This window comes from Embiotoca jacksoni, unplaced genomic scaffold (assembly GCF_022577435.1).
Source record: "Embiotoca jacksoni isolate LCO1_2020_lvr unplaced genomic scaffold, fEmbJac1.0.p SCAF_7, whole genome shotgun sequence".
In the NCBI taxonomy this organism is placed as follows: Eukaryota; Metazoa; Chordata; class Actinopteri; family Embiotocidae; genus Embiotoca; species Embiotoca jacksoni.
In genome coordinates this window covers 6474767-6487074 of record NW_027185425.1, presented here as the reverse complement: position 1 = coordinate 6487074, position 12308 = coordinate 6474767, and the positions used below count along the sequence as shown (strand labels likewise).

Here is a 12308-nt window from a genome sequence, read left to right as displayed (position 1 = left end):
GTTCTCCATGATAAATTTCAATATCTATTGTCCCACTAATCTACTTTAAAAACAACAACTCTGAGGGGTGTACTACCAAGCGAGATTAGTGGGTTAGCGAGGTATGTTGAGACTAAAGCCAGGGTTGTCAGTGTCACGAAGCTGACTAGATCACCATGGTAACTGATGCTGCAAACTTAACCTGGTCCGGAGCGGGTTACGTTGGAGTCATGTCCATGACCGAACCATGTATTGTATGTGTTGGCATGTTGCGTATTGATGATGAAATGTTTCATGGTACAAACCTGAACATGACAGGCAGGTTGGATGATCTATGTCGTTGTAAGTGTCTGTTGTACGGACATCAATGTGTTCAGAGCAGTGTCTGCAAATGTTGTGGGTGACTGTGGCTCAACTGGTAGAGCAGGTTCACCACCTGAAGGTTGGCAGGTCGATCCTGTGAAACTACATGATGAATGGAGGAATTGACAACAGTAACAGCTTTGACACTGCCAAGGTGATAAAAGGCTGTACAAGCACTGACCATTTGATATCTGCAGCTGTAAAGTCATGTTATGTCCTTTATTCTTTTTTTTTTTTTTAAAGTCAAGTATGTTGTAGAAAATATGAAAAAAAAAAAAAAGTCATACTATAGTATGTCGTTGGAAATATGAAAAAAAAGTCATACATTAGTATGTCGTTGAAAATATGAAAAAAAAAGTAATATTGGGAGTATGTCATGCATGCCAGCATGAAACTCGCAACCTTTTCACTAGGGGGCAACATTGCTATCCACTGTACTACTGTGCCTCCCAAAAAAATACTACCATCCAAAATAAGAATGTTATGAATGAATGAATTTGGGAAAAAAAGAGGCATATTATATTATATTATATTATATTATGATAATAATAATATTAATAACATATATATATGTATATGTTTGAAATATGAGGAAAAAGTCCTACTATAGCATGTCGTCCAAAATATGGAAAAAAAAAAGTCATACTATAGTATGTCGTTGAAAATATGAAAAAAAGTAATATTGGAGTATGTCATGCATGCCAGCATGAAACTCGTAACCTTTTCACGAGGGGGCAACATTGCTATCCACTGTACTACTGTGCCTCCCAAACTAATACTAACCATCCAAAATATGTTATGAATGAATGAATTTGGGGGAAAAAAAGTCATATTATATTATGATAATAATAATATTAATAACATATATATATGTATATGTTTGAAATATGAAGAAAAAGTCATACTATAGTATGTCGTCTAAATATGAGGAAAAAGTCCTACTATAGCATGTCGTCCAAAATCTGGAAAAAAAAAAGTCATACTATAGTATGTCGTTGAAAATATGAAAAAAAGTAATATTGGAGTATGTCATGCATGCCAGCATGAAACTCGTAACCTTTTCACGAGGGGGCAACATTGCTATCCACTGTACTACTGTGCCTCCCAAACTAATACTAACCATCCAAAATATGTTATGAATGAATGAATTTGGGGGGAAAAAAGTCATATTATATTATGATAATAATAATATTAATAACATATATATATGTATATGTTTGAAATATGAAGAAAAAGTCATACTATAGTATGTCGTCTAAATATGAGGAAAAAGTCCTACTATAGCATGTCGTCCAAAATCTGGAAAAAAAAAAAGTCATACTATAGTATGTCGTTGAAAATATGAAAAAAAGTAATATTGGAGTATGTCATGCATGCCAGCATGAAACTCGCAACCTTTTCACTAGGGGGCAACATTGCTATCCACTGTACTACTGTGCCTCCCAAAAAAATACTACCATCCAAAATAAGAATGTTATGAATGAATGAATATGGAAAAAAAAGTCTTATTATATTATAGTATAATAATAATATTAATGATATATATATATATATATGTTCGGAATATGAATAAAAAGTCATACTATAGCATGTTGACGTGACTTTTTTTGTCATGTTTTGGACGACATAGTATTGTATGACTTTTTTTTTTTTTTTCATATTTTGGACGACAAGCTATAGTATGTCTTTTTTATATATTTCAGACGACCAAAATATGACCCTTAGTAGTTGGTTATACATGATAAGGTGTTAAAGATGAGAAGTTAATGAGGTCTCATGTTCGAAACAGGAAATGAACATAATCATGTATTAGTCTGCACTGTTTGTGTAGGTTGGTTTTAAGATACAGATAGAACCTGGAAGAGTCCAGGATGGCGAGCCGAGTCCAGCGAGACTGGGGACGGTCGGGGACACGGTGTGGCCAGCAGTAGGACAAGTCCACAGAGGACATCTGAATTGCTTGACTGTGAGGAGGGGTTCAGGAAACAGGTTTTTTTTGTTATTGTTTTTTTAAAGTAAAAAACATTTTCAACTTGACTTTTTATGCACCTATTATAGGCTTCCATTCCGCCTCTGTGGATATTAGGTGGAAATAAGAGTCAAACTCCCCCGTAACACTTATCAAACGTAAATATTTAAATGTTAATTCAGTAACATTATCAAAACAGGCTCTTAGCTAACGGGGCACATTTTGCTTTTGCAGGCTAATGCTACAGAGGGGAAAAAAAACAGGTGCATGAAAAGAGACAAAATGTGGAATATGAAACAAAAAACATAAAAGTTGAATCTTAACCAGCCTTGTTATGCTGCGTTGTACCTGCATTTCTCATTATCTCCGAGCTCTGGACTCCATTAACTTAGAGGTTTAAAAATCGAACATCAACTATGAAGCGAGTTGAACGGAAAATCTCTTGAATTGTTTTGTTTATGTCCAAAAAGTCCAAGCCAGTAATATTTGACAAGAAAAAAATAGGAAAATAAATCTGAAGTAAAAGGTTTTTCCTCAACGTTGGAGCACAGCGATGCGCTCCATCAGTCAGAGGAACTTTGAATGGATCTTATTCTCGGTTTTTGTTTGCCTGCTGTATTTTTTCATAATAATTAAAATACTTTTTTTGTAGCATTCCAAATTAAAATAAGTGTATAAAAGTTTAAGGTTGTATTTAAATCATTTGGATGTTGCCACTCAAACAGCTTTTGTTAATGCATGCAGGACTTTAAATGTGGGTAATAAGTCTGAATGTAGAATTATAAATGACCAAAATTAACATGACGAGAAAGAGAACAGGGAACAAGACAAAAAAAAACAACAACAACAACAAAAAAGACAACAGGCAGTGATGCTTCTTTCATAATAACAGTGTTTTATTTGCTTGGTTTAGCAACTGTACACGTGTCTCCTTCCTGAGAATACTGCTCACCTCAGTGAAGAGGTAACAGTGAGAGAATCAGAGAGGGAGGAGAGGAAGACCGAGCTGAAGGGAAGGACAGATAACAGGGAGAAATGTACGCTGGCAGACCGGAAGAAGAGAATTAATACAAGAATAAATAACTCCAGTGGAGGGAGGTAGAAAAGATGGGGTGGAAGGGGCGGGGTGGGGGGGGGGGGGGCTATGTGGGATATTTTAAATCATAAACCCCATGAACAGGGACCAACAAGCTCACTTCTGAAACAACACACATGGGCTCAATATACGCAGCAAACGTCATAATCTTTACTTTGTTTTTTGAGGAAATTTTGATAAAAATGACTGTTTCTAAACTTGCTCTTGTGTTATCAAGTCAAGCAATATTCGAGCATTTTAAATGAAATATTACTTTTGTGTCGAATGCAGTTCATTTGGCATTACTAGCTAAGTACTAATGTACTACTGTAAATTATAATGAACACCTCCATTGTTATTAAAAAAAAAAAAAAAAAAAAAACACCCTCCCTCCACTTGTCAGCTGTGTCTCCTCCGCTCTCCTTCCTGTTCATCCCTCTCCACTATTCACTAACAATTCATGCCTCAGAAATGTGTTAAAAATAGAGCTTCTTTGTATATTTACTATGCAAGTTAACTTAAAAAGTGGCCTGTGGCAGTTTTTATATTTTTTTCCATTTAAAAAAAAAAAAAAAAGACATTTAGTTGGTTCTTCAAAATTCAGCGTTCATGCCATCTCTTGGTGCCTGAGATAAAGAGATCTAGAGAGGGAGGAGGGGGGAAAAAAAGGATGAACTTATGACATTTATGAGCAGCTGTAATAAGCTGAAATAATTTCTGCTCATAAAAAGTTCAAGAGGAAGACTGAAAACCTAATGAGACAAACTGCAAGAGTCGAGGCTGAAAATAGTAATAATAATTAATGATATAAAAGCACGTTTAAACAACAACATTATGAAAACATCTTCATGATCCTCCTCATGCTGGCTCTTCAGTTCCAGTTGTCACATCCTGTACATGGAGAGAGTTAGTTGTGTGTTTGTGTGGCAAATCTTGGCGCGTCCATTCACCAAAACACCTGCGCAGTCCTTCAAGTGAGCCTCCGAAACCTTTAATGGATCCACTGTCTTAAAAGATTAAAAGTAAGGGGTGATTTAAAAAAAAAAAAAAAAGGATCTTTGAGGATACGTGATGGGAGAGGAGAGTTGTGTCTCTGGATACAAAAGCCAATGATGCAACTTAAGTACAAAACAACACGATATCGACCAAAAACATGTCTGTTTCCAGAGAGCAGGGAAGCGGTGAATGTTCGAGGGAGGAGAGGAGGGGTTGATTGTTTCTGATGTCTGCGCTCCATCAGTTCCTTCTTGTCATCTCAAATATCCATCACATTGTCCAATCTCCTATTTATTGACCAAGAACTATCACGCTCTCCGCCCCTCCTTCCCTGTCCTGCATCTGGACGCGCTGCGGCAAAAAAAAAAAAAAAAAAAAAAAAAACTCCGGCTTGATTGGATCCTGGGCTAATGTGGGCGGGTCTGGTTGATCATCTTGAGCCGTGATTGGTCGATGACGTCCAGCAGGTTCTTGGCGTCGACTGCGAGGGCGTGAGCTGCCATTAGCATTTGTTTCTTGTAGTCCTTTTGTAAACTGTTCAGAAGACAGGAAACAGTTACTGTGTGATCACCGCAGTAAAAAATAAAACGGTAAAACATGTACGATGTGTTTGTCCCCACCTCGTCATCACGTACTGCTGAGCCAGCTTCATCTTCCCTATCAACTCTGCCAGATCTGAATTCAGCAGCTTCTGGGCCATTTCAATCTGTGAGAGTGCAAACAAAATGTCAGGATCGCACGTCGTAACGATCCTTTTCAAAAGAGGAGGAACATAAAAGAAATAAAACTAAATATATAAAACATTATCAGCACCTTCTGGGCCCCTTCAATACACGATAAAAGCAGTTTTTTTTTTTTTTTTTTTAAAAAGAGTATCTAACTCTACACTCACGGTCTGAGGACCGTTGGTCTACATTCATTTATCTGACTGCTGCGTCTGCTTGAGTGGGAGAAGATACACCTTCATTTTGATCGCTTCGTGAAGTGCGGTAACTGTTGCTGTCGTGACCATAAACGATCAATTGACGATTATTGTCATACAAATAACTGATTAGCAATTTAATAAAAATTTTCTCTTCATTTTATGCCACTGTTATAGTGTAAGCCTATTCATAGTTTAATAATGACACTTTTCTGAGGAAGAAGAGCCATGTATTTGCTGTGTTGTTTGGCTGCGCAACAAAACCCATGTTTTTGTCAATCGTGACACGAGATGTCATTATTAAAAGAACGGCAGTCTCACCTCAAACGGTTCAAAACAACATGGAACCAGTGATGGAAATCTGACATTTATTTTTCGTTTCATTCAGCTGTTTTTAAACAGATGAATGGAAACGATTACGCAAAATGATTGCAACCTGCTCAGTGAATTGCAGTTAGGCAACCGAGTTATAATCGTGAGAAACCAAGTGGTGACCTTTCATTTCAGCAGAACTCCAGCCAGGTTGAACCTGAGCAGAGGCATAGTGAGCTTGAATAAGTGGAAACACCAGTGTGGGTGTGCTCGGCCTTCAATATCACACATTCCTTGAAGTTAAGAGACAGAATCTGTCACTTCAAAGAGAAGATACTTTATCCTCCTTTTCAGACCCCCTACGCTTCTTTCTGTTAGCCTTAGCTGCCACACTGTTTACACAAACAAGTGGTGATGTTCACAAGTGTACGGTTTAGTGCGAGATAGTAAACAGAAAACCACTGGAACCCCTGGATGGTTTCGGTAACTTCACATTTTGACTTGACATAGTAGAAACAATTATTAGCGATACCAATAACATGAACAATTTGTCTGTTCTCGTCAGGTGTCCCGCTGAGTCATGACAATGTCGAGCAAACAGCTGAATGGAATCCAGTCTACACATTATCAATCAATTATACAGTATAAAGGATAGTTTACCAAGGTTGTCCCTCCTGATTTGTGTCCATGGAAACTCTTTTTTAATTTCAACTGACATATCACCTTCACTGGTTACCAGCAGCTGCCCGCATCCGTTTCAAGACGAACAGATCGGGTCCAGTGTCCATCCAGGACATGGTCCAACCTTACATCCCAGCCCGTTCACTCCGCTCTGCTTCTACCAATCGGCTTGTCGCTCCCTCGCTGCGAGCTAAACACTCTACAAAATCACGACTGTTTGCTGTCCTGCCTCCTAAATGGTGGAATGAGCTCCCCAACGACATCAGGACAGCAGAAACTCTGTACATCTTCCACCGCAAACTAAAAACACACCTCTTCAGACTTTACCTTGAACAGTAGAACTTTAGTAGCGCTTAAAATGGCACTTACTGACAGCAAGTCAGCAAGCAAGAAAGTTTGGCTTTCTTGAAGAAAATTGTATTTTCTTGATTGTTGTTGTTCTGAATTTGTACCCTCGTGGTTGAAATGCACTTATTGTAAGTCGCTTTGGACAAAAGCATCAGCTAAATGTAATGTAATATCAACTTTTAATGGTGTGTGTGTGTGTGTGTGTGTGTGTGTGTGTGTGTGTGCGTGTGCGTGTTTACCTCTCTGTGTGTGCTGGCCGGCAGGACAGGAATGGTCTCGTCCACTGTGGCTAGTAGAGTCCTCAGAGCCAGACCCACCTCCTGCCAAAATGCGCGCACACACGTGCACCAATCTTAAATGAATTTTCAAGGCTTCATCAGACTTTCAAAATTTTTGTCTCAATACTTTATAGAAATATTAGCTTTTATCTGCGTAACACAAAGCCCCAGCGACCACTGAAGAGGATGCTGACGGTGACCGAGCCCTACCTTGACCATGGGGACGTACTCCTCCGGTGCCGCAGGCTGAATCCTGTTGGACATCTCGATCACAGTTTTAACCAGTCCTGTCACGTTCTCGTACACTTTGTCGTTCGAGCGATCCAAGTTGGCGGTGGGTGGCGGGCTGATCTCCTGAGGCTGCAGCTGTGCCAATAAACCACAGCATGACCACCAGCGTTACCCGGCAAGACTTTTCCCTTATCTCGCAAACCACTTTTGATATGATTTAATGTGAATGTATTTTAGAAATTGCATTTTCAAACAAAGCGAAATGTCGCTGGTTGTTACTTAAACTGCCCACAGCTCTTTCTTCTGCCGTAGTCAGTACAAGTTGATGCAGTTTCAAACAACCGACTGTGGGTGGCAGCATTTGCTAACAAAAAAAAAAACACCACTAGAGACAATGGTTGTTTTTTTTTCTATCCGCATGCATTTTCAGCTAAATACTAAGATACCTCGACTTTTCTACAGTGAGTGAGGAGTATGACGGGTTGTTAGTATGACAGACTCAAAGTTCAACCTGCGTTAAGAGATTTTCACTCTGAAGCTCTGGATGTCTGTGAAGGTTTAAGAAAGTCATTTTTTTCAAGCAAAACCAATGATTTGATATCTTTTGAGTTTGTTTTTGTATTTCTGACCACTGCTGGTCCAAAAACACTTAATGCAGGTTGAATTAATGTTCACAAAGCTACTAATTTAACTTTTAAATGGTGTGGTGCAGTAATGTGGAGGCAGTCAAAGAAAGGTTAAAGTTATTTCTAAGCCTCCATTTTAATGAGAGAGTTGAATTTGATAAAAAAAAAAAAAAAAAAAAAAAAAAAAACATGTCTTGTGAATTAAAAATCAGTCACAGTACAACAACATTACAAAAATATCTGTAATGCTGGGAGACTAATTCTTCTGACTCTACAGTGAAAAAAACTCTTAACTTTTGAGTTGATATTTCTTCTGCACCAAACCTATAATCAGTTAATGATTTGATTAATTTCACTATCTAACTAAGCATCATCAGAGACCCAACGATCAGTTTACTACACTTCTACTGACCTTCGCTAATTTATGGTGATTCTGAAGCTTTAGCTTTATTTTTCTTCACCAGAAGGAAATGTTTAAATATACAAACATTGTTAATGTCACCAGTTTATAACCAGTGGTTCACAAACATTCAACCTGTGGTGCCAATAACAATGTCATGTGTTTTTTTTTGTTTTTTTCCTGTTCTGCCTCCGGTGAAGAAAAATGACTAAAATTCAGATAAAAGCTTCTCTGCACATGAAAGTGACGGCAACTAAGAGCTAACTAACTCTACAATGATAACAGACACACATAGATCAGCTTACCCTCCACGGCTATGAGGAGGAGAGGGAGTTGTGGTTGGGTGGATAGGGGGAGGAGGTTGAAAGGGGATTGGAGTGTGCAGGTTGAGGGGGGGCAGAGGAATTGGATGACGTGTGGATACAGAGTAACAGGTGGAGGGGAAGAAAAAAAAATGAGGGTAAGAAAAAGAAGAAGATGACAGGGTGTGAAATGGGTGAAGGGTAGATGTTAAAAGCAGAAGGGGGAGAAGGAGTGTAGGGGGAGAGAAGAGGGACAGTAAATTAGGGCCAAAGCCAACAACAGACAAGGCATGACATAGCACGGCATGCAACCCATCAGCACAAACAGTCAAATCAAAAACTATTGCCAGAGTGTCCAAACCAAGCGTGCAAGTTAACGCAAAAAAAAAAATAAAAAAATAAAAATAAAAATACAGAACAGCCATTAAATGCAACGGGAAGACGTTTTCTGTACAGAAATGATCTTAATCAGCTTCCATTGGATCATTTTGTAAACTATAAGTCCTTGTTTGAGTTTATGTACGTGCATGTGCTCATATGTACCTTAACCCCCTCGTTGTAGCTGTCTACAGGGCAGAGACTGGCCAGGTTGCCAAGGTGACAAGGAGCTCCGGGGCGGGGCGGCTTCTTCGGAGGAGCCACATGTTCTGGAAGGAGAGAAGAATGCTGGTATCATTTTTATGGAGTATCCAAGCATGTTAAGTGGCATACATGCTAACAGGGCCTGAATACACACAACTAATTCAACAACAACTAATGCCACAATATTTTAGAGAAAAATATTATACTTTTCACAGCTTTACTGTAGTTTATGTTTAATTTAACACTGAAAACATGAGACATGTTAAAAAAAAAAGATGAAACTACAGTTTTTTTTTTATTTTTTTATAAAAGTAATTTAAATTAACACGACCATGACCTGCTTCAACTGCTTACATGCTAATGTGTCAAGAATAATGACCCGGAAATGCATTTATTATATATTTTCTTTCAACCGCAAGCCTAACATGAATGTATTACTTTTTACATACAATTTTAAAAGGCAACATTTTTAGTCATAACTGAGTTTTTTTACACTCCGTGTTATTCCTCCTTTTAAATGTCAGTATGTTACGTTCTCTTACCTGGTTTCCCTACAGGCTGGTAGATGTGCTGGCTTCCACCCTGTGCAGACACAAACACATACAAGAGGTCATTAAAAGACAAACTCTTTCATTAAGAGAATAAACATCAGCAAAAAAGTAAATATAATTCTGTTTATATGAGATAAATATTGGAAAATATTCCACCACGGTCAAAGCTGCTTTTACACCGAGAATTGTGACATGCAACGTCACTTTTCTGCTACAGCAACACGATCAAGCTGAAGCTGAGATTTTGCCTCAGCTTCAGGATATTCTGACCCTCGTTTGCAGTACATTTGCAGTGCTTCTGGGTTTAAAGTTCCCATGAGTCCTCTGTGGTCTAGTGGTTGGTATGTAGGCAGTGCCCTTCATGGCACACAGACAGAAATACTTTGTCTTCTTCTCCCTCTGTCTGTCGTTTGGACTGAATGCATTCCTTCTGCCTTCCTCTGGTTCCCCGTCTTTTAAGTCTTTCTCTGCTTTTGCTAAAATCTCTGCTACCGCTCCGTCACTTTCTCTCTTTCTTAGACTTGCCAGCATTTGACAAACTAAATTTCACCTCTCAGCATTCCTCAATCCATCAAGATCTGAGTGTCCGCGACAGAAAAGTCCGTTTAACTTCCTTGCAGCTCAACAAACCACAGGCGAATCTACTTTCAATGGAAATTAACGACAAAATGTTCATATTGGTATCTGTACACCCAGAGTGACTGACCGGTGCTTGTAGTGTGCCGTCCTCTCTGTCGATGCTTCCCCTGCTGTTCCTGGACTCTGCCTTCTGCAGGGAAGACAAAAAAAACAAAACAACTTTAACATAACACTAAATCAAAGCATACATTCGAAAAAACATATGCAGGTGGTATAGTAATAAAATAACCTTCTGACTTTGATTTCCAATCTTGTTTTTAAAAGATTCCCATCAAAAAGCTTTGGGTATTGACAACGAGACAAATATGATAAAAAAAAAAAAAAACCCGAGTATATTCAGTTTCGCAGTCACCTGCAGGTTATGGAAATGAAAAAAAAACAAAAAACAGCTTCTATTTCCTGACCAAACACCACCTTTCAAGAGAAACATTTACAACTGAACCAGCAAAATCTTTTTGCAGAACTTAAATTCCATCAATGACGACCACCTGCAGTAATCTTTCCACCTACACTACCCCTGAAAGTCAACATCATCATCAAGTACACAAACACCATCCTTTTCACACAGATAGCTTCACAACTGAAGCATCCGTTGATATTACAAAACTTCCTCCACTTCTGCACTGCTAAAACCAAGTATAACTCCAGCTCCTGCTCTGTCAGTACCGTTTTGGTGAAGCACGCCTTGAAGAGATGCATCCTGGGAGAGTAGAGGCTGAAGACGACGGGAGGAGGAACGCAGAGAGTGGAGGCCATCGAAAGGTGGGCGGAAATTAGTATAATAGCCAGAGATGGAAGATGGAACAGCTCAATGCATAGAGAGAGAAACTATTTAAAAGAAAATTAGGAATGAAGGACGGAGAAACTGGGAGACGGCACGGAAGAATGTCCGGAGAAAGAGAGAAAAACTGAGAGAAGAATGGAGGGGGAGGAAGAGGGGAAAGAGAAAGTTTTTCCAGAGAAGGAAAAGCTCCACTGAGCCAGAGACAAAATCCTGGAGAGAAAAGATCCAACTGCCTCTCTCTCCTCTCTGTTCCTCTCCCTCCCACTCTTTTCCATCTCTGTGCTTCTCCCTCTCTTTCCCTCTGATGGTTAACTCCTTGCTCGTTCCTCCCTCTCCATTCCTCTTGCCAATCCCACTTCCTTTCTCCCTACCTCTGTCCTCTTTGCTTTTCTCTTCTTTCTTTGACTCTCCTGTTGATTTTACACTCATTAATCACAAAGTTTCCTCTAATTTTACTCCGTATAATATTTCAGCACTCATTCTGTCTCAATTAAGCTCCATTAAGCTTCATCCATCCCTAAAAATCCCACTTGTCCCCCCAAAAAATACATTACAGCTGCTCTCACTCAGATTCTCCTGCAAAATGTGTTTTAAGAAAGATCTTCGGAAAAAAAAAAAAAGCCACAGCGCACACACATTATACAAAAACTGCAATTTGTCATGAAGGTTCATTGATATTTCATCATCTTGTCACTACTCATGTATTCGGATCAGTTACAACCTACATCTGCCTCTGTTGATTCTTTGAAAAACAATCTCATTGTTTCTCAAAGGGTTTTATTCTGCAAAAGCATATATGATTTCAATTTTAAAGCTAACTTTTTCAAATCTGCAGTGGCATATAATGGGAAATTTACAACATTCAAATAGATTTACAGATAACAGATCACAAGGAAGCAGCAGGATCGTTTTTATGTCAGAAGATGTCTGGTAAAATATCTTATTCTGTTGTATTTCCGGGGAAGGTTAAAAGTAAATAACTATTTTTCCCTCCATTTTGAATGAAGAAAGCTGGTATAAACCTGCCATTGTCCAACTATTTTAGGCGACATTCTCCTCCTCCCCACTATTTTTGTGTTCGAGTTAAAATTTTCACAACCTCCGAGCAGCAAGCTCCAAGTTTGGATAATAAGGCAGGTCTGCTTAGTTTTTTAGCCACCTAATGTTTTCCTCTTTTGTCCACTTCCACAGCCTAGAAATAATCTAGTTAAATAAGATATCAGCAATTTAGTCTGCCTGGTCTGCCCTGACAGATGTCCTGTTCAATGAA

General features: G+C 38.8%; 1 protein-coding gene across 9 annotated transcripts in view; it reads right to left on the bottom strand.

Moving 5' to 3' along the window:
• Positions 1–3186: 3186 nt before the first annotated feature.
• The window catches only part of LOC138215111 (focal adhesion kinase 1-like), a 61249-nt gene continuing 52127 nt past the window's right edge, over positions 3187–12308 (bottom strand). For all 9 annotated transcript variants that reach the window (XM_069177129.1, XM_069177130.1, XM_069177124.1 and 6 more), the window contains 7 exons: positions 10322–10384; positions 9607–9646; positions 9026–9129; positions 7134–7289; positions 6885–6965; positions 5003–5088; positions 3187–4916 (listed from right to left, as the gene is read on the bottom strand). In XM_069177129.1, coding sequence (XP_069033230.1) covers positions 4790–4916; positions 5003–5088; positions 6885–6965; positions 7134–7289; positions 9026–9129; positions 9607–9646; positions 10322–10384 — 657 coding nt within the window. In that variant the 3' untranslated portion in view covers positions 3187–4789. The remainder of the gene's footprint in view (positions 4917–5002; positions 5089–6884; positions 6966–7133; positions 7290–9025; positions 9130–9606; positions 9647–10321; positions 10385–12308) is intronic.